At 42.1% G+C, this 25,401-nt stretch overlaps 2 protein-coding genes across 2 annotated transcripts in view; both read right to left on the reverse strand.

The window, feature by feature from the left end:
- Positions 1 to 239: 239 nt before the first annotated feature.
- The window catches only part of LOC134792637 (stalled ribosome sensor GCN1), a 50,607-nt gene continuing 25,445 nt past the window's right edge, over positions 240 to 25,401 (reverse strand). The window contains exons 24-42 of the mRNA XM_063763890.1: positions 20,142 to 20,336; positions 17,918 to 18,046; positions 17,389 to 17,512; positions 17,061 to 17,297; positions 15,429 to 15,608; positions 14,538 to 14,827; positions 13,905 to 14,100; positions 13,092 to 13,606; positions 12,775 to 12,912; positions 12,223 to 12,449; positions 11,528 to 11,642; positions 11,134 to 11,384; positions 10,393 to 10,714; positions 9,691 to 9,921; positions 9,298 to 9,529; positions 5,562 to 5,833; positions 4,876 to 5,049; positions 1,268 to 1,492; positions 240 to 404 (exon numbers count right to left, since the gene is read on the reverse strand). Of these exons, the coding sequence (XP_063619960.1) occupies positions 282 to 404; positions 1,268 to 1,492; positions 4,876 to 5,049; positions 5,562 to 5,833; positions 9,298 to 9,529; positions 9,691 to 9,921; positions 10,393 to 10,714; positions 11,134 to 11,384; positions 11,528 to 11,642; positions 12,223 to 12,449; positions 12,775 to 12,912; positions 13,092 to 13,606; positions 13,905 to 14,100; positions 14,538 to 14,827; positions 15,429 to 15,608; positions 17,061 to 17,297; positions 17,389 to 17,512; positions 17,918 to 18,046; positions 20,142 to 20,336 (4,176 nt within the window). The 3' untranslated portion in view covers positions 240 to 281. The remainder of the gene's footprint in view (positions 405 to 1,267; positions 1,493 to 4,875; positions 5,050 to 5,561; positions 5,834 to 9,297; positions 9,530 to 9,690; positions 9,922 to 10,392; positions 10,715 to 11,133; positions 11,385 to 11,527; positions 11,643 to 12,222; positions 12,450 to 12,774; positions 12,913 to 13,091; positions 13,607 to 13,904; positions 14,101 to 14,537; positions 14,828 to 15,428; positions 15,609 to 17,060; positions 17,298 to 17,388; positions 17,513 to 17,917; positions 18,047 to 20,141; positions 20,337 to 25,401) is intronic.
- Positions 23,406 to 25,358, reverse strand: LOC134793038 (cytochrome P450 6B5-like). The gene is made up of 2 exons (XM_063764562.1): positions 23,976 to 25,358; positions 23,406 to 23,587 (listed from the first exon to the last, which is right to left on the reverse strand). Exons 1-2 carry the CDS (start codon positions 25,324 to 25,326, stop codon positions 23,406 to 23,408), a joined length of 1,533 nt encoding a protein of 510 aa, XP_063620632.1. The 5' UTR covers positions 25,327 to 25,358.

The following is a 25,401-nucleotide window of genomic DNA, read 5'->3' on the forward strand; positions in this document are numbered from 1 at the left end:
CTGTACTTTGTACGTGCGTGCGAGTGGCGAGGCTAAGGAGAGGTCCGGACGTGTCAAAGTTAGTAAATGAAAGGCCTCATGGTAGATACAGTATTAGATTAGCTGACAGACACAGTAGTGCTCAGGTGAGGAGCGTGACGCCGCGGCCGTCTTGCAGCACGCGGGCCACCACGTCGCTGAGCGCCTTCCAGCAGGGACAGGCAGTAAAGGGTCAACAGGGAGTTGAATGAAAGTCCTCGTGGTAGATACAGTATATTAGAGTATGACAGATACAGCGGTGCTCAGGTGAGCAGCGTGACGTCGAGATCTTCATCCCGGCCGTCTTGCAGCGCGCGGCGCAGCACGCGAGCTACTACGTCGCTGAGCGCTTCGCGAGCGCCTTCCTCGAGGAGGGACAGGCATTGCTGTAAAAAAGAAATGTTTTAGTAATTTGATTATATCATTTATACCCCTCCGGATAGTACTGTTTATTTTTTTGCTAATCATAATTGAGCTGAGCAAGTCAGTTAATCATAGGGAACTAGAGAAAATGGGCCGAAAGAAAGCACTATCTCATTTACACAAATTAGTTAAGTGTATTGATTTCTGTAATGTTGGCATTACTGACAAATGACGTAAATAACGTAGTCGAACCGAGATGTAAATCCTTTTTTCACTTCTCATGCTCAAAAAGTGCACCTTTATGTCGTGCGTAGACGACATAAAATCGCATTTTATGCTCTAGAGCATAAAGTAAAATCATCTATTACGACCCTTATTGACTTAGCAATAAAGTCCAAATTCTGCCATACAAACTGCCAGCCCTGCCGGCGCGCCCCCGACCGGCCCATTCGGTCCAAGAACAATTTTCTTTAGTCTTGAATAAATACGTTAAAATAACCTAAAATATTTGATTTTTTGTATATTTTCCTCGCAATCGAAGTGAAAAGCAGAGTGTACAACAAGGGCATAAATGTCCATTTTTACCCTCGTCTACTATTTTGGTCTTCGCTTCGCTCAGACCAAAAAATTGCCTCGGGTAAAAATGGGTCACTTTATGCCCTTGTTGTACAATCTACTATAACCTTTTGAAAGCCACGCGGCGAAGGAATATGACGTGCCCCGGACGCCAGGCGTTCGCGATTATTTACGCGAAATTGAACTTTACGGAGTCCCGCGTAAGTCTCTATTGCATTGGCGAAGCTCCTTGGCAAGACTTTCCGATGACGGCCACAGCCGTCTATGGGGGTCAAAAGGTTAAATGATACGACGGTTATATAACACCCACCTTGTGGAAGCTCTCGTCGTTCTGCAGACACAGCACAGCGCGCAGCGCGAGCTCCGCGTTCGCGCGGACATACGTATTCTTCTCCTTGGTCCCGTTGACCAGGGCCGGCAGCAGCGGCCGCAGCACGTCGGGGCCCTTGGAGCCGCGCAGCGCGCCGGAGCGCCCGAGCATGGTGCTGGCGCGCGCCATCAGTTGCTTCACCTCGTTGTTGCTGTGGTTCATGCTCTACGCAGACAAGACGAGTATATTACATGTTCTCAAAAATGGACGGCAAAGTCGACTTTGCCGTTTAAAAAATACGTCGCGAAGCGCGTAGTTTATGGTCAGTCAAAAATTAAAAAGTTAAAAACATTGCAGTCTCGATTTTGGGACTGCAATGTTGCATACAAATTCCATTATTTGTCGAGTTCCAAACTTTTTAAAAGTTGAAATGGCCATATCAAATGAAGGCACAGGCCCATTAAACAGCCAAAAAGATGATTAGTACCGCGACTATTTAGCTGTCTCAAATAGGTTGGCGTATTTTCGGCAGAAAAATACACTTCTATTTTTTTATTAAAAAAATAAAAAGGCGGCAAAGCTAATGTTTTCAATTGTTTCTACTTTTTTCTGTGAAAATATATACGTAAGAACGTTGCTTTTGTAAAATATTTCTATGATATTTATATTTCTTGCACCATTTTTGAAAAAAGCACTATATATGACTCGGCTGGAAGGCTACTTGCTGGCTTCGGATTCAATTAAACGGATTCCCAAGGTCGTCCGTTTAAAATGAATCCTCAGCCTGCAAGTAGCTACTTCCGAACCTCGACAATAATGTACTATTAAAGCGGCACCCACTCAGGCCCATATTGTTGGATATACAATCTTTAAATAACATAGAATGACAACTATATAGTTAGGCCAAGATAAGTCTCCAACGATTTTGATAGCACACGCAGTGCAAGTGTTATTTATACGTCATAATTTCATAGAAGTTTGACACTTTTAAAATATCACTTGCACTGCGTGTGCTACTAAAATCGTTGCAGACTTATCTTGTTCTAACTATACATATTTCAGTTTTAATGTAGTTAATATGAAACTTAAATAGTGTCCTTAATAGGTACTAAAGAAACAATGATTTGATTTTTTCTCAAGTTATGAAGTTAATTTTTCGAACTCTTATGTTAGTTACTTACGCCGCTGGCTTCACCTTAACGAACAATACTATAAATATATCGACTAATAAGGCATTGTCAAATAATAAATCGTATTCCGATAAGTCTACTGGATAGCTAATGGCTTTGAAGGAGCGCTATAGATATTGCGGTGCAGCAGTGTTATCATGAATATAAGTAAATTCACCAGCGAATGTGTTTATAAGACATCTAAGAGAAACAGCAATTGAATATAAATTTCTAGAACATATACGTTTATCGTTTAAATAATTATGTATGGACTGTGTTTATACAACCATGACAATGGATAACGATGTGAACCATAACTTCCTCTCATGTATCATAATGTATCTTTCAAGACGTTTATTATCATAACAGTTCGCGATTCCAATAACGTATTAAAATAAAATTCACATAGCTTTTCTTCACGTTAAATTACGAAAATAAAATTTTGGGCATAAAAATTAAGTAAAGTATCTAAACTCGTATCAGATTCGCTTTGGGGTGTCTCCCCATATGTGTCATCTTGCAGATTCTGAGGGCCTATGACGATCACTTGAATAAAAAAATGGGTTTCGTAGAATAAGACCGTTGCTATGTAGACCTTGTCTATCTTACTCGCATTAAAAACCACTCAAAACTCCACTCTTTTATGGTATTTAAACTGAAGATGGATTATTGTTGTAGTGGAAATCCACTTCCTATTCCTACTTAAGAGTCCAGCGAAGCTAAGTCAACCTTGCCAGACTTTTTGGGAAAAAAACATTCACCCCCTTATTCATAAAACTTTATGGGCATGATTTAGTTAAATTATGTTTTATCCCTTTCTTACAAATACATAAGTCAAAATGACAGAAAAAGACAAACGATTATTAGCAAATTGAGGCTTGTAGCGCGTTTATGAATAAGGGGGTTAGTGTACTCACCCTGACAAACTGTGTGAGTATAGCTTGTCGTGGTGCGCGATCATGTTCCAGTAGATGCTTCATAAGGTACCCAGTGCGAAGACCGTTGCTATGGTAACTTTATATCTCACTCGCATCAGAAACAACTCGTACTTACCCTGACGAACTGTGTGAGTATGGCTTGTGGTGGTGTGCGATCATGTTATAGTAAATGCTTCATACTCGTACCGCATGCGAAGACAGTTGCTATAGGAACTTACTCGCATCAAAAACAACTCGTACTTACCCTGACGAACTGTGTGAGTATGACTTGTGGTGGTGCGCGACCATGTTCTAGTAGATGCTTCATAAGGTAGACCGTTGCTATGGTAACTTTATATTACTCGCATCAAAAACAACTCGCACTTACCCTGACGAACTGTGTGAGTATGACTTGTGGTGGTGCGCGACCATGTTCTAGTAGATGCTTCATAAGGTAGACCGTTGCTATGGTAACTTTATATTACTCGCATCAAAAACAACTCGCACTTACCCTGACGAACTGTGTGAGTATGACTTGTGGTGGTGTGCGATCATGTTATAGTAAATGCTTCATACTCCTTCCCTCATGCGAAGACAGTTGCTATAGGAACTTACTCGCATCAAAAACAACTCGTACTTACCCTGACGAACTGTGTGAGTATGACTTGTGGTGGTGCGCGACCATGTTCTAGTAGATGCTTCATAAGGTAGACCGTTGCTATGGTAACTTTATATTACTCGCATCAAAAACAACTCGCACTTACCCTGACGAACTGTGTGAGTATGACTTGTGGTGGTGCGCGACCATGTTCTAGTAGATGCTTCATAAGGTAGACCGTTGCTATGGTAACTTTATATTACTCGCATCAAAAACAACTCGCACTTACCCTGACGAACTGTGTGAGTATGACTTGTGGTGGTGTGCGATCATGTTATAGTAAATGCTTCATACTCCTTCCCTCATGCGAAGACAGTTGCTATAGGAACTTACTCGCATCAAAAACAACTCGTACTTACCCTGACGAACTGTGTGAGTATGACTTGTGGTGGTGCGCGACCATGTTCTAGTAGATGCTTCATAAGGTAGACCATTGCTATGGTAACTTTATATTACTCGCATCAAAAACAACTCGCCCTTACCCTGACGAACTGTGTGAGTATGACTTGTGGTGGTGAGCGATCATGTTATAGTAAATGCTTCATACTCCTTCCCTCATGCGAAGACAGTTGCTATAGGAACTTACTCGCATCAAAAACAACTCGTACTTACCCTGACGAACTGTGTGAGTATGACTTGTGGTGGTGCGCGACCATGTTCTAGTAGATGCTTCATAAGGTAGACCGTTGCTATGGTAACTTTATATTACTCGCATCAAAAACAACTCGCACTTACCCTGACGAACTGTGTGAGTATGACTTGTGGTGGTGCGCGATCATGTTCTAGGAGATGCTTCATACTCGTACCGCATGCGAAGACAGTTGCTATAGGAACTTACTCGCATCAAAAACAACTCGTACTTACCCTGACGAACTGTGTGAGTATGACTTGTGGTGGTGCGCGATCATGTTCTAGGAGATGCTTCATCAGGTACCCCATCCCGCGGAGACCGTTGCATGCGATGGGTACTTTGTCACTGGCTAGATATCCTAAGAGTGCCTTTTCTATCTTCTCTTCGAATTGTTCTGTGTAAACTACCTGTGAATATAGCAGTGCGTTAATATAGTCATCGATGAAGATGTTTCAATGTGATTGGACAAGTTACCTGACGTGTTGTGAAATATCAGCCTGTTGAGTTGTATTACAACTTCTAAGAGTTATTCGAAAGATGTAATCGGGCAGACGGCTTCTACTCGTATCACATGATTTAATATCAGTTCGTTACAATTTTCTAATTGGGGTTTCAGCAAAAAAATACACATCGTCTTGTTAAAATAATGTACCTAAGTAGTCTTCTTTAATCTACGTTGGTTAGAGTGTAGTCTCCAAAGAACATATTAAATTATGTAACAAATATCTATATATTGAAAATAAGTCTACTATATTTTAAACCTCAGGCGCTTGAAAGTGACGAAATGCGCACACGCTTCCATGCGCTAACCTCCAAATCGCTTCCTGTATAGTTGTACTCCTTCTAGCTAACACATGATGGTTTGATGCTATATGTTAAACTGGTATATAATGCAAAGTAAGACTAGATTACTACGAACCTCAGGCGTCTCTTTTAAGGCGACGAAAAGCGCACAAGACCTCCCATGAGCTAGCATCCAATCCGCTTCCGTGATCGTAGTGTTCCCTCCAGCTAACACATGATGCAATAAGGCCGCATCTCTATGCGTGGGAGGGAGACAGTGTAGCAGCGCGCCGAGACAGCCGCCGACCGCGCCGCGGGGCGGGTCGTCCGGGTGGGCCAATAGGGCCGGGCTTGTTAGGGTTGCTAGGACGCTTAGTGCTAGTTGCTCGGACATCTTGTCGCCTCCACCTAAAAATAAATCATAATTGTTTTTGAGGTTTTGTTCGTATAAAAAAAGGCAACAGTAGCATTCTCTTCTGTTACTTAAATCACAAAGTTCAAGAAACAATGCTTAACCATCGGACCGCCAACGACGTCAATTGACGCGCGCGGCTTCAGCCCAATATCAGCCTTCGTGCATTACGACATGGTTCACGATGACGCACCGCGCACGATAGGCGTGGCGTTCAATGGGTTAAATTATGTATTCTAAAATTTAGTCTGTAACATAGTTTCTCTAATAGAGGGGACATCAGCATTCTTGAAGCCGTTTAGCTAGTTTGTTAGTGCACGACACCTTGCACTTTGTGAGTATGCGCTGAAACTTGGCACAGTTGATTCTTAGCTGGTCATGAGCAGATATAGACCGGGAGACCTCGAGAGCCACGTCTCATTTAGTGGGGGGGAGGGGGGGAAGTTCGACGCCGCCGCGCTTCACTTGGAGCAACATTTCTCTAAAACTGTACCTATTAGGGCATGTGATATATCATTTTCGGTTAAATTAAGGATGAGGAATTTTTTTTTGGAACCAAAACAATGCACTTTCTAACAAAAAAAAAACATAAAGTAGAAAAGACAAAAAAACGAATCTTGGATTTTTTCATAATTACCAATTTTTTTTTAAGTGTAGTAGGAATCTGAAAACAAAAAATATAGTTGTAAAGCTACACTTATTACGTTTAAGAAAATATATAGTTTGTTATACAAAACTGTTGATAAATGGGAGATAAAAAATAATATTAAGCGTGGGCCAGAGTGATCTCAATACAAAATATTATGAATGTGGGAAAGTTACTTAATTAACCCTTCGGGTGGCAGCACCTCCGGTTGAACGGTAGGACAAATGGCGCGGCCATTTTTTTAAATATGCCTCTGCGTGGCAGAGGCCGCGAGAAGGTTCGGTCATAACAAGCCCGTAATTGGCAGAGACCGTCTCGCGGCATCTGTGCGACGCTGCATTTCGCGCCTAAAATAAAACCGTTAAAACTGTGCCTTGCTTGCTCACTCTTGCAAGATGCATTCGTCAATAAACAAGGATGGTATTCCCTAACGGTCGAATTCCCGCGTAAAACAAAGTTTGTTAGAAATGACGTGATGTTCCTGCCCCACCTCGCCCATTACGCGCCGACCGTCGTCGAGCCGCGAACATTCAAACGGAATACGCACTGATAAAAAGTGAAATAAACTGTGTGCATCATGTTAAATGTATTGTTTTGTCATAAAGACTGCTTTTTCTACAATCAATTGTTTTATTTCGTAATTATACCTATTTTTACATGAAAGTAGAAAAAAATTGGTAATATGAGATTAGAACAAGTCTAACATAATTCACATAAATATAATAGAATTCATTGGTATACAATCAAATAACCCATTTTATGCCGAATTCAGTGATATATAGTTTATATATATCATTCATACATTTTTTTTGGAAAACGGTCATATTTCTAACACGCGCCAAATTCGCGATGATCACCCATTGAGGCCCCGCCACTTGACGTATATTTTTCCAAAATGGCTGTGCCACTCAACCGGCTTGTTATGTCTGTCCGTCTCGCGGCCACCGCCACTTACCGTAGAGACCTCAAGGAGGACAATGCCACTCGAAGGGTTATAATTTGTTCTACAATGGTGGCCCACAGCAAAAAAATATCTTTTACGTAAATAATCTGTTTCAGATTTCTTATAAAATAAGTGCTCCTTTTTTTCGCTAAGGTCAATATTAAAAAAAATATTGAAGAGAGAAAATAAATACTAAGGTCCTCTTTTTTAGTCATTCGTAAATAACTCGTAAAGGATGTCCAATAGCAAAAAATATTTTAACACAAGAATAATTAGCATAAAATTTCCTACAAAAAAGGTTATTCAAACTTTTTCGCTAGGATCAATATTTAAAAAGGGGACCTTAGAATTTATTTTCTCTCTTTAATATCGTTTTTAATATTGATCCTAGCGAAAAAGTTCGAATGACCTTTTTTGTAGGAAATTTTATGTAAATTATTCATGTACTAAAAATTTTTTTGCTATTGGCCTTCGTTTACGAGTTATTTACGAATGACTAAAAAAGGGGACCTAAGTATTTATTTTCTCCCTTCAATATTTTTTTTAATATTGATGGTACCGAAAAACAGTAGTACTTATTTTATAAGAAATCTGAAACAGATTATTTACGTAAAAGATATTTTTTTGCTGTGGGCTACAGTTTACGAGTTATTTACGAAAAACAAGAAAAATAAACGATTGTAGAACAAATTATAAGTAACTTTCCCACATTCATAATATTTTGTATTGAGATCACTCTGACCCACGCTTAATATTATTTTTTATCTCCCATTTATCAACAGTTTTGTATACTAAACTATATATTTTCTTAAACGTAATAAGTGTAGCTTTACGGCCGTATTTTTTGTTTTCAGATTCCTGCTACACTTTAAAAAAAAATTGGTAATTATGAAAAAATCAATAATACGTTTTTTAGTCTTTTCTACTTTATGCTTTTTTTTTGTTAGAAAGTGCATTGTTTTTGTTCCAAAACTAGATTCCTCATCCTTAATTTATCCGAAAATGATATATTACATTCCCTAATAGGTATAGTTTTAGAGAAATGTTGCTCCAAGTGAAGCGCGGCAGCGTCGAACTTTCCCCCTCCCCCCTCACTAAATGAGAGGTGGCTCTCGACGGCTCCCGGTCTGTATCTGCTCAAGACCAGCTAAGAATCAACTGTGCCAAGTTTCAGCGCATAGTCTTAAAGTGCAAGGTCCCCATACAACGGTGTGCAGTAACAAAGCAGCTAGTTGTGCATCTCTACGAAGAATATTAACGTTAACTTCACTGTACATTTTTGAATTGTGTAAATTAGTTAAAAAACAAAAACATTTATTTGAGCGAACAAGAGATAACTTTCCACGGAATCAAAATCTGCGGAAAAGAAATAAATTAGTATGCACTTTCACAAATCTAAAAATAGTAAACTCCGGTCCTTACCATATGGCAGTCACAGTATATAACAACATACCGTTAGAACTAAAACATATAGAGAAAGATTCAACATTCTTCAACAAGCTAAAAAAGTTTCTGGTTGAAAACTCATTTTACAATATAAAGGAGTATCTTAATTACAAGTCTTAATTATGTTAATTGCTAGTGTGTGCTAGTTTTTAAGTACTAGTTTTTAAGTATTAGTTTTTAAGTATTAGTTTTTAAGTCTTTATGTATATTGCTGTGCCCCAACGGGGTTTATGTTTGGAACATGTAAATATTTTAACTCCTTGTAAAACCCATAAAAGCAATGATTAAATAAATTATGAAATTAAAATTATGAAATTAAGATCAGATCGGCGCGTGTATGTAGCCGTACTAGTTGATTTAGCGCCAGCCTAGCTTTTATACTGGTTGAGCAGGATTGAGTGCCTTTAGGAAAGGATTTAGTTTACCTGTAATGATGCTCCTTAGAGCCTGCAGCATAGTTTCTCTAATAGCGGGGTCGTCGGCATTCTTGATGCCGTTGTGCATCTCAACGAAGAGCGGATCGGCGCGTGTATGTATCCGTACTAGTTGAGCGAGCGCAAGGCCGGCCTTTATACGGACTGGGCGCGATTGGTCGTTCAGCGCCTTTAGGAAGGTCGTTTGGAGTTGTGGTAAGAACTGCTTCAGCATTACGCCAACCTAAAAATAAAATAACATTAACACTCAGGAACGACCTAATCAATTATTTTATTAATATTTCCAGTGCAATGTGTAAGTGCTTATTTGATGACATATAATGCCTGTGATAGTGATGCATGTGTGTGTGTTTAGAGTATTTGTATTGTATAGTGACAGCATACCTTTGAGAGTAACGAAGCCAGAGTCTCGAGTACAGCTGCCTTGACACTGGCATTGAACCTGTCACCCAGGATACGAATGAGCGGTCCAGTAATATGCACGACGGAGGGCTGGATGGCCGCCGCTGAGGTTAACGTGATGACTTCTCCCAACATGAGCGCGGCAGCTTCCTTGTCTTCGGGTAGACCGTTGAGGATGGACTCGCGGAAGAGGGGCAGGATTGGTGCTATGCCCTGTAAAGTGGGGTGTTATATGGTTTTTATTGGTATTATTGTTAAATTAGCGCTTTGGTAAGCTAATAAGGCCCTTGAGGGCTACGAATTTTGTTCCATTAACCCTTTGACCGCTAAAACCGTCAATTGACGCGCGCGGCTATAGCTCAATATCAAGCTTCATGCATTACGGTTCACGGTTACGCGCCGCATGTGATAGGGACGGCGTTCGAAGGCTTAAAATGTTTTAGTGTGACTCATAAAGTGGTGTTGAATTGTGATGTTTTTAATAAAGCAAAAGATCAGTACAGACATGCGCTATCCGTTTATCCGCCTCCAACGTCTTTGTGAATGCCTCCCAGGGCATTTGGTCCTCCAAATGCACATCTCGGTCGGTTTCGGCGAAGAGTAATGAGTCTTTGCAGTAGTTGTACGTAAGGCTAGCGGACTGCCTTTTAAGGCCTGTATGTATAGTCAAACTGGAATATTTACCTTAGGTAAGCAGAAACCAGGCAGCAGTTCTCCCTTCAGATCCGAAGCCGCATATCTCACAGCTTGCCTTATATCCGCCACATGGGCTATCTGTCTCTCCGCGTCCAACGTTTTAGTTAGCGCTGTGAGCGCTTCCCAAGCCATTTGCAGGACGTCTCGGTCAGTTTCAGCGAAGAGTAGGATGAGTCCTCGGAGTAGTTGGGGGACGTATGGCGTGAGGTCTGCGCGTGTGTGCGTGACGTAGGCGCAGAGGAGGGAGGCGGCGGCGCGGCGCTTGTCGCCCTCGCTGGTGCGGATGGCTTCGAGAAGCATGTCGATTATGCTGCGAAGAAAGTGGTTTAGTAAGTTGTAGAGGAAAAGCATCATTGACTGAACCTAGGCTATTTGGGGAACGCATACTTATAATTAAACCAATATATTTAGACGTAAATAGACGAGCTTCAAGTATCATTGTTTTAAAAACCTTCCTCCAAAATTCATTTAGAGGATGAGGAAATATTCGAGGACGGAAGATCAAAAAACAAAATGTTCAGTTTCACTTGTATTAGTATATTCGATTTAGATTAGAGTTTACGTGAATTGAGAATTTCAGTTATTTACACGGACGCTAAAACATCGGGGCACCCAGATTTTAATTGAGCACCGAGTGTCTAGGCGGCAAATAAATATTGAGATTGGGTTTTGATTTCCGTTTAACTCTGTTCGATTCGTAGGTTGCGTTATATGAACAGATTAGCTTACCATCTGACGCCCTGCGCGTCGGTGACGGGCAGCAGCGCGTTCCTGCAGTGGTCGAGCTCTTTGGCCTCGGCGATGGTGCCGCGCGCGGCCTGCAGCGCCTGCAGCAGCGCGGGCAGCACGCGCGGCAGGTGCCGCGCCAGCGCGCCGCCCGCCGCCGCCGCCAGCGCCGACAGCGCGCGCGTGTCCGCCGTGCCCGACGTCAGGACTGGGACGAGGTAGGGCAGCACTGCGCGGGATTTTATCGCCATCACCTAAACGAATGTCGTGGAGGTTAATTCATAAAAAAAATAAAAGACACATATTCCAGTGAATATGCAACGTTTTGTTCTATGGTAACGATCGTCATTCGAATAATATAGACAAAACGGAAATGATACATTAAAAAAAAATGTACCTGCTTCAAGCCGTCTAGAGTGGCCTCCGCGACCGCCGGATCGGGATCATTAAGCCCTTCCAACATTTGAGGCAAAATGTCATCTAGTGCCTTATTACCGATCGTCGCGTGTAAACTGAAAAAAAAAAATCATCAAATATTATCACGCAGCGTCATTGCGAAAATCCAAGCCAATGCAGGCGAGTGCCAAGCAGAATGGCAGAATCGAGATAAAGTTATTTCTTTATAGAAATAACCTGTCACAAGTTGTAGCAAGTTGTTGGAACAGCCGCTAATCGCATTTCAGGTCGCGGGGCCTTAGCGTTGTTGGAAGAAAAGTTGAAAAACTAATCCAATGCGTAATATGTGACAAGCAGGATGACCGAGTTGCACTTCCGGTAGCGGGTCCCTAAGAGGGGTTCTCGCAGTAGGCACAAACTCCACCAGCATCACGTGACGTAGAAGCCAAGATCTCTCCTAAACCTACGAAGACGTGTGCAAAGCAGGATGGCCGAGTCGGAGTATATCTTTCTTTATAAAACTAACCTGTCGAAGATTCTAGCAGCCGCTAGTCACACTTCTCGTAGCTTCTGAAGCGTTAGTGAAAATTATTAGGGCGTCACGTGATGAAGACGCTACAATCCCAAGTTGATAAATGGGGACCTGTATCAAGCAGGATGGCCGAGTTTTATTACACTTATTTTTTAAATACTAACCTGTCAAAAGTCCTAGCAGCCGCTAATCGCACTTCAGGCAGCGGGTCCCTTAGAGCAGTTCTCACAGTAGGCACTAATCCATCGGCGAACGACAGTACAGCGTCTCTTGACGTGGAAGCCAAGATTTCTCCTAAGCCAATGCAAACGCCCTGGCGCTGGTCTGGGCGATCGGATTTGAGGCCCCGTTCGAGGATGGGTACGATCTCGGGGAGGACGCGTTCACCCAACTGAAAAAATTGTCTCGTAAAATATTGGAGTGTTATTAATGCGATAATGCTAAAAACTCCAGTCAACAATTTGGATGTGTGGAAGTCGTACACATAGAAGTCGATTGCTGCCCCATCTGCGTCCAGATTCTTGCTTAAATCCAAATTTAAACTCCACACTATTTTTACCAGCCTGTGTTATTTCATATGTTCCTCATACGTCATTCTCAAAACTTTGCAAAGTACTGAGCTTACGAGGAATAGAAGACAAGGAAGGCATACCCAATCAGACGGGGATTGAGGATGATTGCAAGGAAGAGAGAGAGAAGTATTACTGATAGCTTACCTTGCGCACGAGGTCTCCTAAGGTCCTCGCGGCGACCTGACGCTTGTCGTAACTGGTGGAAGCGAGGCAGCCCAGCAGTAGCCCGAACAGGGTTGGGAGGATCTCGCGCAGCGTCTTCGGTGTGTTGGTCACAACCACCTGCGCAACGTAAAGGGTTAATCTGAAAATCTGTAGTTATTCCAAGGAATTAAAATTCAAAAGCGGTTCTAGAAAAAAAGTCTCTCTTACTTTTACATACATTGCCACCGCACTGTACAGAAATTATCATCAAAAATAACACATAACAGCTTGGTATTAAGGTCTAATTTCCAACTAACCTTCCACACATGCAGCGCCGCTTGTCGGACCATCAACGCCACATCACTCCTGCCCATATACAACCCAGCCAATACTCTATTCCTTCTCTCATTGCCAAGGGCAGACATAATCGCCTTATGAGACTGCTCCGTACCGAAATTATCGTCCTCCGACGCCGTTTCCGTACTCATCTTACCACTGACACCCGATACACGGTATAACAAGTCTCCTAGTAGTTGTACCGAGCTGTATCTAATACGCCAATTGTCGTCGAATAGGCCTTTTTCTAGCTCAGGTAACAGTAAAGTTATAGCACTTTCGGCGTATAGGGTAACAATTCTTTGTCCGGCCTTTAAGGCTGTTTCTCTGACGTATTCGTTTTCGTCGGCTAAGGCTTTGAGTATGGGGTTGATGATTTGGCCGATATAGGGGGTGAATTCGTCGGTGAAGGCGCCGGGCATGTAGATGAACATCATGATGTAGCCGTCTTTCACGTGCGGGGCGATGTCGGTGCGCTCCGCTGTTGCGATTATGTCTGTGGGGGAAATAGAAAGTTTTAATTTATGGCCAGATATGTGAGCTTATGCCCAAAATGGCCCGTGGACCGCAGTATATTGGATTGGTAATTTTATAGCTTCAATATTAACACTAATGTACTTATACAACAATTGAATAGCAGCACCAACAAAAAAAAACATATCACTGCGAAAGCTGCAATAGTATCATAATACTAGACTAGACATACAAGGACGGTAAGCCCCTGCCCGACGCCTCTGCATCCACTGAGGTGGTCTCCAAGGTTCATCAGCAGTTCCCCTGGATTGGATACTAACCCGGCATGATCTTGTGCAGCTTGTGGACCCCCAGGCCGGCCACCACCTCGCTGAGCCCCTGGGCTGCGCCGCTGCGGTCCACCGAGCTGGACTCCGAGGTGAGGGTGTGCATCAGCCAAGGGAGGAGTTCCTCGAAGCTGCTCTCGCCCATGCCCTTCACCATGGCGCCTAGTGCGCGCGCGGATACGGAACGGACCTGGAAATATATTGTAGGGATTAAATAGTATAGCTGGGTGCCGTTCAAAGACCTATTTTATTGACCGTTTAAAGAGCTATTCTTGCTATTTTGAGTTCCATCAATGAAATCAAAGAGACTTTCAAAGACTTAACCAGATATTGTGAGAGTTCTAGCCATGCAATATTCCATAGTTCATAGTAATATTCCTTTCAAAGCTATCGCTGTCTAACGCTACTAAACAAATTCGTTTATAGTGGGCACACTTTGTCGGTGCACAGTTACCTTAGGATAGTATTCCATCTGTCCTATTTCTCGGTCCTATGTGCATTGCGTCTCACTCTCTCACTAAGCAAAATGTGAGACGCAAATACACATTGGATCAAGAAATTGGACAGACATCCTTACACAGACTATAAATAGTTTCCCAATTCAACCTTGTCATTAACAATACTGACCTCAGGTACAGGATCCAACAGTGAACTCTTCAATCCCGGCATAATATTAGGCAGATACGGCATCAGATCCTTCTGGTCGGTCAACGAGTACATATTCCCAATAATCTGCGCCGCCATTTTCCTTGTCTCCGTGCTTCGGTCGAGGAACGCTCGTTGGACGACCGGCATGATCAGAGCGAGGGAAGGCGCATCGATGAAGTGCACGAATTTGGTGTCGAGGAGAGTTTGGAGGCAGGCGGAGGTCTTGTTTGAGGGATCTTGGAGCGCTTGTAAAAGGACCGGTACAATTGCTGGAAGAAAAACGAACAGTTGAGTGCGATTGTTTGTTGGCTTGCCCTGTCTACTCCCAGTACATCGAAATGCCCCAGTTGCTCCCAAGCGTTGTTTTAATAAAACGCGTGATGCGATATTTCGACTTTGGGAGGCGGAAGTGATTTTGTGCCGACACGATTTCCTGACTGACAGTAGTCAGCCATGGAAACAAAGTATTGCGCGCGACACTCGTCGTGATGAATATAAATAGCTTTGATCAATCTTGAGATGATAGATGGTAAGCATGACAGATGATAAATGAAAAATAAAAACTAGACAAGTGCGAGTCGAACTCGCGCACGAAGGGTTTCGTACCATTACGCAAAAAACGGCAAAAAATCACGTTGTATGGGAGCCCCACTTAAATATTTATTATATTCTGTTTTTAGTATTTGTTGTTTAGCGGCAACAGAAATACATCACGTGTGAAAATTTCAACTGCCTAGCTATCACGGTTCATGAGGTACAACCTGGTGAAAGACAGACAGACAGACGGATTGCGGAGTCTTAGTACTGGTTAGTAATAGTTATAACCCTTTGGGTACGGAACCCTAAAAAATGAGAGTTGTGTCGCGTTACCTTGGATCTCAGGGTTCCTGATGACAGATCCGATGACCTTGAGCGCCTCCGCGCCTGCGCCCTGCACCCTCATGTGCGAATCTGATAACACCTCTATCAGTCTCGGCACGATGGAAGGCAAGCATGAGGATAGCTGTTTCGGCGCGCAGTACGCCATAGCGCCGAGCAGTTCGATTGATCCTGTAATTAAAAAAAAAATAAGGCTGTTCTAATGCATCAATAAAATTCCTATGAAAATGCTTGTCCTTAATAATCAATAGTTCTGGTCTCAACTAGCCGTTTGATCATACTTTAAATCAGACATAATTAAAGTTACTGAACACCATTCCGTAGTCTATAATTACAATTACAATTGAATTATATAGGCTAGGTATGGTTAATTTTTCCTGTTTCAAATTGGCGAAAAGTCGACCACAAAAGGCTTGGTATGAAACAGCAGAAGATACACAGTTACAACAACACACTTAACCGCTCGAAAATTCGGCTGAGTTTGCTGAGATGATGACAGACGTAGAAATTCACTTACCGGTCTTAGTCCGCCAGTTATCATCATTCAGCGCAACAGCGACGGTAACACCAACTTGATGCCGTGAGCGCTCAGTTTGCTCATGATCAGTTTCGCTGTGTCGTCGGCGGCGGCGCGAACATATTGCGAGCTATCGCCGAAGCAGAGCAAAAGGTGGGGTAGAACGTGGACTATGTACGGCTCGAAGAGGCACCAGAGTTTGATAAAACACTACTTACCGGCTTTAGTCCTCCAGTTATCATCATTCAGTGCTTGGAACAGCAACGGTAACACCAACTTGACGCCGTGAGCGCTCAGTTTGCTCATGATCAGTTTCGCTGTGTCGTCGGCGGCGGCGCGAACATATTGCGAGCTATCGCCGAAGCAGAGCAAAAGGTGGGGTAGAACGTGGACTATGTACGGCTCGAAGAGGCACCAGAGTTTGATAAAACACTACTTACCGGCTTTAGTCCTCCAGTTATCGTCATTCAGTGCTTGTAACAGCGACGGTAACACCAACTTGACGCCGTGAGCGCTCAGTTTGCTCATGATCAGTTTCGCTGTGTCGTCGGCGGCGGCGCGAACGTATTGCGAACTATCGCCGAAGCAGAGCAACAGGTGAGGAAGCACGTGGACCATGTAAGGCTCGAAGAGGCATCAGAGTTTGATAAAACACTACTTACCGGCTTTAGTCCTCCAGTTATCATCATTCAGTGCTTGGAACAGCAACGGTAACACCAACTTGACGCCGTGAGCGCTCAGTTTGCTCATGATCAGTTTCGCTGTGTCGTCGGCGGTGGAGCGAACGTATTGCGAACTATCGCCGAAGCAGAGCAACAGGTGAGGAAGCACGTGGACCATGTAAGGCTCGAAGAGGCATCAGAGTTTGATAAAACACTACTTACCGGCTTTAGTCCTCCAGTTATCATCATTCAGTGCTTGGAACAGCAACGGTAACACCAACTTGACGCCGTGAGCGCTCAGTTTGCTCATGATCAGTTTCGCTGTGTCGTCGGCGGTGGAGCGAACGTATTGCGAACTATCGCCGAAGCAGAGCAACAGGTGAGGAAGCACGTGGACCATGTAAGGCTCGAAGAGGCATCAGAGTTTGATAAAACACTACTTACCGGCTTTAGTCCTCCAGTTATCGTCATTCAGTGCTTGTAACAGCGACGGTAACACCAACTTGACGCCGTGAGCGCTCAGTTTGCTCATGATCAGTTTCGCTGTGTCGTCGGCGGCGGCGCGAACGTATTGCGAGCTATCGCCGAAGCACAGCAACAGGTGAGGGAGCACGTGGACTATGTAAGGCTCGAAGAGACGTCCAAGTTTGTAACAGAGCATTTCAAAGCCGAATAGAGCGCCTGTGGACAAGTTCAAAGTTATTCATTGATGAGTCTCTAAAGGCCGTGTATTTTTATTATTATTTATTAATTAGGTACATTTCATTCCTACCTTCCCTGTACTTGTAATTCTTCTTCTCCTGAATGGCCTCGGTAAGTTTCCCCATCACATCGAGCTGCTTCAGCGAGAGGATGCCGAGGCCTTTGATGATGCCGGCGATGCCGTATGCTGCTCCCTGTACAAATAAAATAAGTTTTTGGCATAAATTAAATTTTTGGCACAAGCTTTTATCGGTGACTGTACTTTTCTTTCCACAGACTCAATACTCATCAGGACAATTCAAACAACAAAAACTCAATTCGTTTGCTTTGTATTATCACAGAGTTCACATGGCCACCTCCTGCCTTCCTAGGGCGCTCATGATAGTCATGATTCATGATTCACAGTAAAAAAATACATAAACAGTTAAACACACATGCTTACTAGATCGTATATCAGGAACGTATGTCACATGTGCTTGTGTAACGTGAGACGTTTGTAACAATATCAAAAATAAAGTAAAACTTTTCTACTCCTGCCTATGGAACCCTAATAAGGTATCAAAGACTTCATCTCGGTAACAATAATAAGTCGGACATACCTTCCTGTCTCCGTACTTCTCGGCGGTGAGGAGTTGCTTCATGAGTTTGTTCATGATGGCGGGAATTTCTCCCTCGAGCGCGGGCGAGCATACCAGGTGAGGGAGACAGTTGCTCACTGACTCTTGGACCTGAGAACATGGAGTAGGGGTATAATAATTTTTAGTAATAAAAAACTAGGTGACTAAACCCTGGTTAGGGATTGCAATCCGGTCTGGTTTTGAATCCGGCCGGATCCGGCCGGATTGGTATTGCGGATAAAAAATTCATCAAGTCACGTATTTTATTATGTTTTCTAGCGTTATATTATGCGAACTTAAGGATATTTTTTATGGATTAATAAAACGGCTGTTTTAAATTTCAAAAATCAACGTTTTTATTACTTTACCAATAAGTCTTAACCACTAACCACTAAGTTTTGACGACCGGTCTGGCCTAGTGGGTAGTGACCCTGCCTGTGAAGCCGATGGTCCTGGGTTCGAATCCCAGTAAGGGCATTTATTTGTGTGATGACCTGATGACACAGATATTTGTTCCTGAGTCTTGGTTGTTTTCTATGTATATCGTTGTCTGAGTACCCGCAACACAAGCCTTCTTGAGCTTACTGTGAGACTTTGTCAATCTGTGTAAGAAGTCAAGTAATATTTATTTATTATTTATTTATTTAAGTCTTGTTACAATAATCAGTTTCACAAATGAAATCTTTTTCTCTTAAAATATCTATAGCCCAATCCCGATTTCCCACAAAAAGGTGCTTTCAATTCAACCATTTTATTTTGAGCAAAACAAAATCAATGAAAATATACATTAAAACATTTATTCACATGAAACATTTAACATTTTTAACGGGATAAGTTCGCCTTTGTACAAATTTACTGTATTCTCTCTGTGTTATATGTATTTACTTTGTGCAATAAAGTGTTTACTACTACTACTACATTTTCCCGCTTTATTTAGAAGCATAATAAATAATAACAAAATAACATATAAATAATAACAATAATCAATTAATATTATAGGACATTTTTACACAAATTGACTAAGCCCCACGGTAAGCTCAAGAAAGCTTGTGTTGTTGGTACTCAGACAACGATATATATAATATACAAATACTTAAATACATAGAAAACAACCATGACTCAGAGACAAATGTCTGTGCTCTTCACACAAATAAATGCCCTTACCGGGATTCGAACCTAGGATCGCGGCTTCACAGGCAGGGTCACTACCCACTAGGTCAGACTGGTCATCAAGAGTCAACATATATTCCTCTAATTACTTTTAATTCGACAAAACATTTAACTTTACTGCTGAAGTGCTGAATGAAGTTTTATAAATATTTATTCATTATATTTTAAATGCAGGTAACACTTATTATAACTGGCCTATAATGGTTTGTACAAAATAAAACGAAAGAACATGTACATTCAATTACAATGTAACTACACAATAAATTTAATATAAACCAATCCAGTACTTACGGTGCACGGAAATCTCAACGCTACGACGACACATATTTCGTCGGCTAGAAGACTGGCGTCAACTAACAAACAAGTTGAATGTTGTGTTGCTGTTTGCGAGCGAGAACATTCGAATATTGGCGAGAACTTTTAAATTTTAGCAGTGTCTAAGCTGTTATTTTATATTTTAGCGCTTTGATTCACTTTACCGGATCCAAGACCGGATCCGGTGAATTTTTCCGGATCCGGTATCTTAAAAAAAGTGTCGGATCCGGCCGGATTACCGGATCCGCCGGACCGGATTGCAATCCCTAACCCTGGTTTATTTTAATGCCATATTCGCTAAACCAAGTAAGCACACACACATTGTACTCCTCCAAAAACATATTAAATACAAGATCAGCTACGCATTTTGCGAGAGGTATCATGCCCTCTTCCTCTCTAGTTGCGATGCATACATAAAGAGATTTTAGCAAATCAACTTACCTCTTTACTAAGGCATTCATCAAAGTATGAAGTGATCTTTCTTAGCAATTAAGCGGTCTCAAAGTAGTAATCCTCAACTACAGACTTGGTGTAAATTGTGTGATGGACTTGATTGTGTGCAGTGTACACGATAATAAGAACCACTTGGTCATCAGTAAAAAGCATAATTCAAGCCCAACCAATTTCCACTCAACTTCAAACTCTCACCTTACATGGCGACCCTGCCGCCGATAAAGATAGTCTTGTAACATGTTTTGCGCCATAAGTTCAAAATCCTCACCTGCTGGCTTGGGGTTGACAGTGCGGCTATGAGTCTCAAGGTGATAGGCTTGATCCGTGCATCATCAGGTTCGAGGTGGCGCGCCAGCGAGCCGACCAGCAGCACCACACTTTGCCGCACCGCATCGTAGCCGCCAGACTTTGGAGCCTTGTCCAAGAAGTTCTCGAACACAGGGAGCTGACTGCCGAGCGTTTCCTGCAGACAAACAACAACTGTCAATATCACTCGTCTTGTGATTTGGAATCGAGTACTGAGTCTACACTCTACATTAAACCCTCTGTGAATCAGTTATACTATACAGAATCCCTTTAAGAATTTTCTGAACAATAAATGTTTTCTTTCACTGACAGTTTCTCTAAGTGGCAAGTGGCTCATTATATAAGCTTTCAGTATTACCCGTGTATTGACAATTGTTTCGACAAATGTCTATAATTTTATTTTGATCAAAAATACTTTAGCACAGTCTATACAGTTATTCGACGAGGGGGGGAGGGGTCACGCGCACCCGAGCTGCATACATCGCTGTCATCGCCATTGTTAGTAGCTCGGTACACGCTAAAGACTCAGACCACTGATACTTTTTACACTGTGACTTTAGTATGATCACAGAATAAATAATAGAGTACTACCGTACAGAAAGGACACTTCCTACAAAACCGAAGTTTGACAGCGTCAGTTTGGCACAATCCCTTTCGGCTATATAAAGTTGTCAATATTCAAGTTATTATCTTATCTGTGGTCGTGCACGCAAAGGGACGTCAAGAATAATTGCTCGCAGCAATGCTGAGCCGAACGGAGCCGAGTTTGCTCGAAGTCAGGAGTGTCTCCCCACTGGTATGATTAAGGATCCTGACCGAAGTTTTACTCATCTTTTAGCATTTTTTTCGTGAAAGATTTGTTTTGCTCTACACAGCACAACCGAGGTTTGAGCCCGTGGTATTTTTGACCACCACACACATATGAAAGATTCGTACTTTATTCTTATGGGCATGTAAAAACCATCTACGTACTTCTTCAAATTTCTATAATAAGCAAAATGTATCCAAATCTTAACGATTTGTAATGTCCACAGAAAATACTAACGTTTAGTTTGTTATTAATCAATCAATCAAATATACTTTATTCATGCAGGCCTAGCAACAAGCATTTATGAATGGTACAAGTTGTTATTACATAATCGGCAAAAGAAAAATATGGTGTCTATGTATAGGATACACACAGAGTTACTGCCTTTCAACTTTGAGTATTAGCAGTGTGAGATACGAGATTTTTTCAAAGTAGTGCCGATATATATTATCTTAAGCTAATTATCAGATATGTGCGTTTGTTTGTTAGAGGATATTGTTTGTGTTGTGTTCGTCTAAATCGGTTCAGCCTAGCGGTAAAGAGGTAACCAACAGACAGTTACATTCGCATTTATAATATAAGTAGGGATATCTGCATAGGTGGCACGGCTGTTGCGAATATTCGCATCCGCAACGGCGGAACTTCCGCTTTATTTTCCAATTCCGCATCCGCATTAAATCGATGCGGAGCTTAATGCGGATGCGGATGTCGAACAAGTCGGTACAGGAACGTCTTAGCGGCGGCGTATGTTGCTAGGTAATTTCGTCATTATCTATCTCCCGGCGCGTACACGAAATCGTCTAGATCCAGAAAAGTTGGCCAAGTTAGTATTTATTAAATATAACGCACCTATATTCTTGCTCAAATACTATAGTCGTACGGTTTTAAAATGTCGGAATTCACTTGAGAGATTACCTGCCGATGAATGCCATTGTTATCTTTTTTTTAAACCAAACCGCTAATTACGCGTGCAAAATAAAACGCAATAACAACAAAATATTCCATACAGATAACAACTTTACGAAAAAATACAAATAGATTCCAATCAATCCAGCTTTGATGACTCATATTAACTTATGTCACAATTCCAGAAAGTGCACTCTAATTTGAACCTTAAATTGGAATGCTAAAGTTGAAATTCTATTGACGCGCATGTGGTTCATAAATCGTATTATGCCTGGAAAAGGGTTTCTTTAGGGTAAACTTTTTAGTATTACGCGTAAGTTTTAGCTTAACAACAATAGAAAGCTCATTAAGAACAGAAAAATATTATCAAGTAAATGGTAACCTAAAATTAAAACTACCTACAAAACTAAAACTAATACCTAAATAATAAATAACCATAACATGGGTGACCTAGCCCAATATGTATGTATGTACGTATCGGTAAATTATATGGCAACTTGATAACATATAATTATGATAATAAGTTCGGTATCATGCTCGGGACATCTGTATCGTAAGATATGATACTGTCAATTAAAGATTTATGTTTGATTAGGTATTAGAGGGCGTTATCAATCAACAATGTGAAAAACTCATTAATTTAATTAAAATTATTAATACCTAGCATCGTTCGCAGATGTTTCTGCTTTCGAGATGTTTATGGGATTTCACATCGTAACTGGTGAATTTCCAATGTGACTTGGAACTCCGGTAGCCGTTTAAGAAGTGTATAACACTCTTACGGTAGATGTCGCTAGGGTGCCTCCCTAAAGCCCCATATGGTAGAAATATTTGCTGTCCATGGATCCTGATCCAAGACTGTCTTGGTAGCTCAGATGGCAGAGCGCTGGGCTAGTGATCCAGTAGACGTGAGTTCAAGTATTAACCTTTTAGTCCATACCGGCAACATACTTGCCATCATAATTAAAACAAAAACGCATCTCTACTTTAAGAATTATGGTTCAAAATCGAATGACTACAAAGGAATGTCAAATGGTTAAAGAGTTAATCAAACAGTAAATATTCCACTTTTAAATTTACATATTCTTTGTTTTCTTTGCATTACAATTTCTAGCAACGGAAACTAATACCAGACATAGACATGTTTCATGTCATTTTAAATGAGAGCGAAACTTCGATTGTTTAACGGTGGCTAGGTTCGTGTGACTCTTAAGAATAAATGTTTGTCGGTGGGAGGTATAAAAATGCAAGGTTCAATTAGGTTAGTAAATAAATAACCCATCGGGAAAAGGTATGTAAGTATATTCATTACATTTAAAGATACCTACCAACAATAAAGCTATACATATTATGTGTAGGTACTCAGTCACAGATCTGTCAAGATTAAAATAAAACATAATAATAGTAAAATTTAGAAGACTCTGACATTTATCAGTATATTCAGACCCAACTTTCTTAACAGAGATTAACAACAATACAATCGATGAATTTGCGTATTGTAACTGATTCCCTCTAAAGCGTTGCCTGATGCGCCCGCGGCACAACTCTCAAAGGCAACCCGTGCCTCGACCTCAAGACGAATCGATCGGGATCATACTCCAGCCGCCTTCGTGTGAGCGCGCACGGCTCCACGCGGTATCGCTGCAGCAGCTTCACTAGGCACACCTTAGACTGCACTTGCGCGAAACGCATGCCTGGAAAAATGTGGTAGGATTAGTAAGGAGATAGGTATATATACAGGGCGGCCAAAAAATAAGTGCTTTCCCGTTGCCAGGGAGGTTTTGGGATTATACTGCGCTACTTTTACTATGGGACCAACCCCGAAATCGCGAAAAAATATTTACCCTCCCATAGAAAAAGACCAGCCAAAATGTATGAAACAGCCAAATTTTTTTTCGCTGGCAACGGGAATGCAGTTATTTTTTTGCCACCGTGTATATGTACCTAGGTCGTTAACTTCTGTTGTTTTGTCCACAGAAGGGTGTTTGACGCGAATCGATTAGCGTTAGTTTATTAAAGAGTGTTTGAATCTTTACGCAAATAGTAACAAAAAATTTAAAGGATAAATAAAATGTAACTCACCTATACAATTTCTTGGTCCGAGTCCGAAAGGCAGGAATGCGCACGGATGTCTATCCATTGAGTTTTCCGGCAAAAACCGATCAGGGTTGAACTCTGTAGGATTGGACCAGTATTTAGGGTCATAGTGGATGCCACTCACGGACACCAGGACACCCATACCCTTCTCCACTGTCACTCCAGTATCAGGGAGTTCCACGCGACTCATCGCGAGCCGAGGGATTGGGTCCACTACTGGATACATCCGCAGTGTCTCATTGAACACCTGTTCCAAGTAAGTCATATCTTTGATGCAGTCGTATGTAACTTTTTCACCGTGCTTCTGGAGAACCTGGTTGATTTCGGCGGCAACTCGGTCTTGTATCTCAGGATGCATGGCTAGTTCGTGTAGTAGAAAGCCCATGGTGGTTGCGCTGGTTTCATAACCGGCCGCGTAGAAGACAAACGCCTGCGCAGCCATAACATCATCAGTGATCTGAAGTGTCCTGTCTTTATCGTCTTCATGTCGCTTCACTCCATGAATCTCGCCCGCGTTTCTCAGCTCCAACATCAAGTCCATAAAATCTTTTCTGTTGGACGCCTGACCGTTGCGCTCGCGTAGTATATCGTTCACAAGTCCGTAGAAGAAGTCCTTGATGGCTTTAGGCCAGAAGGACATGTCAAACTTCTTTAGGATGCCGGGATACATAGTTTCCAATTCGATAGTGTAGTTGGTAGTGAATATGAGATTGTCTAAAGTATCGAAGACGTTGTCCACGTCGTTTATGTCGATGTCAATGCCGAACGCGCAGGCACCAATGTTGGCGATAGTGAATCTTTGTACAAGGGTGTGGACGTTCTGTTCTGGGGATTTCTCCACAGCCGGGCCGAGGAAGTCCAGAAACTTGTCAGCGCGTTCAGTGATCAAGTAGAGCATGTTCTTGAGTTTTCCAGTAGTGAACATGGGGGAGAGCCGAGTGCGTAGTACCCGCCAGTCGTCGCTTTCGGCGTTGAAGAGGTTGAAGCCGAGGCCCTTGTTGCTGAAGCTGAAGCCACGGTCTGAGAAGTTGTCGAACTCCCTAATCATCACGTGCTTGAGCACGTCCAAGTCCCTGACCACGATGGTGGGGTGCCAGGCGCGGTAGATTCCGACCACTTTGCTTTCAGGGTAGGAGTCGTAAAAATTCTTAAAAAGCTCATTGAAGGTAGTTCTTCTCAGTGCCGTGTCTTTTAAGTTACCAAAAACTGGCACCGGCTCAGGACCGGCTATGCCACGCTTCTTCCAATAAGAATAGTTCCGGGTCAAATATAGATAGACCAGTAGAACCAAACTGGTAATGCCGAGTGTAATGGCAGCCGCGATTTCAAGAGCCATCGTCCTTTGCTTGGGGTCGTGTGAGAGGCAATAGATTCAGTCAAAAGCAGCGGATCTATATATAGATAGCGGCAA

The sequence above is a fragment of the Cydia splendana genome, chromosome 8 (genome assembly GCF_910591565.1).
Source record: "Cydia splendana chromosome 8, ilCydSple1.2, whole genome shotgun sequence".
Classification (NCBI taxonomy): Eukaryota; Metazoa; Arthropoda; class Insecta; order Lepidoptera; family Tortricidae; genus Cydia; species Cydia splendana.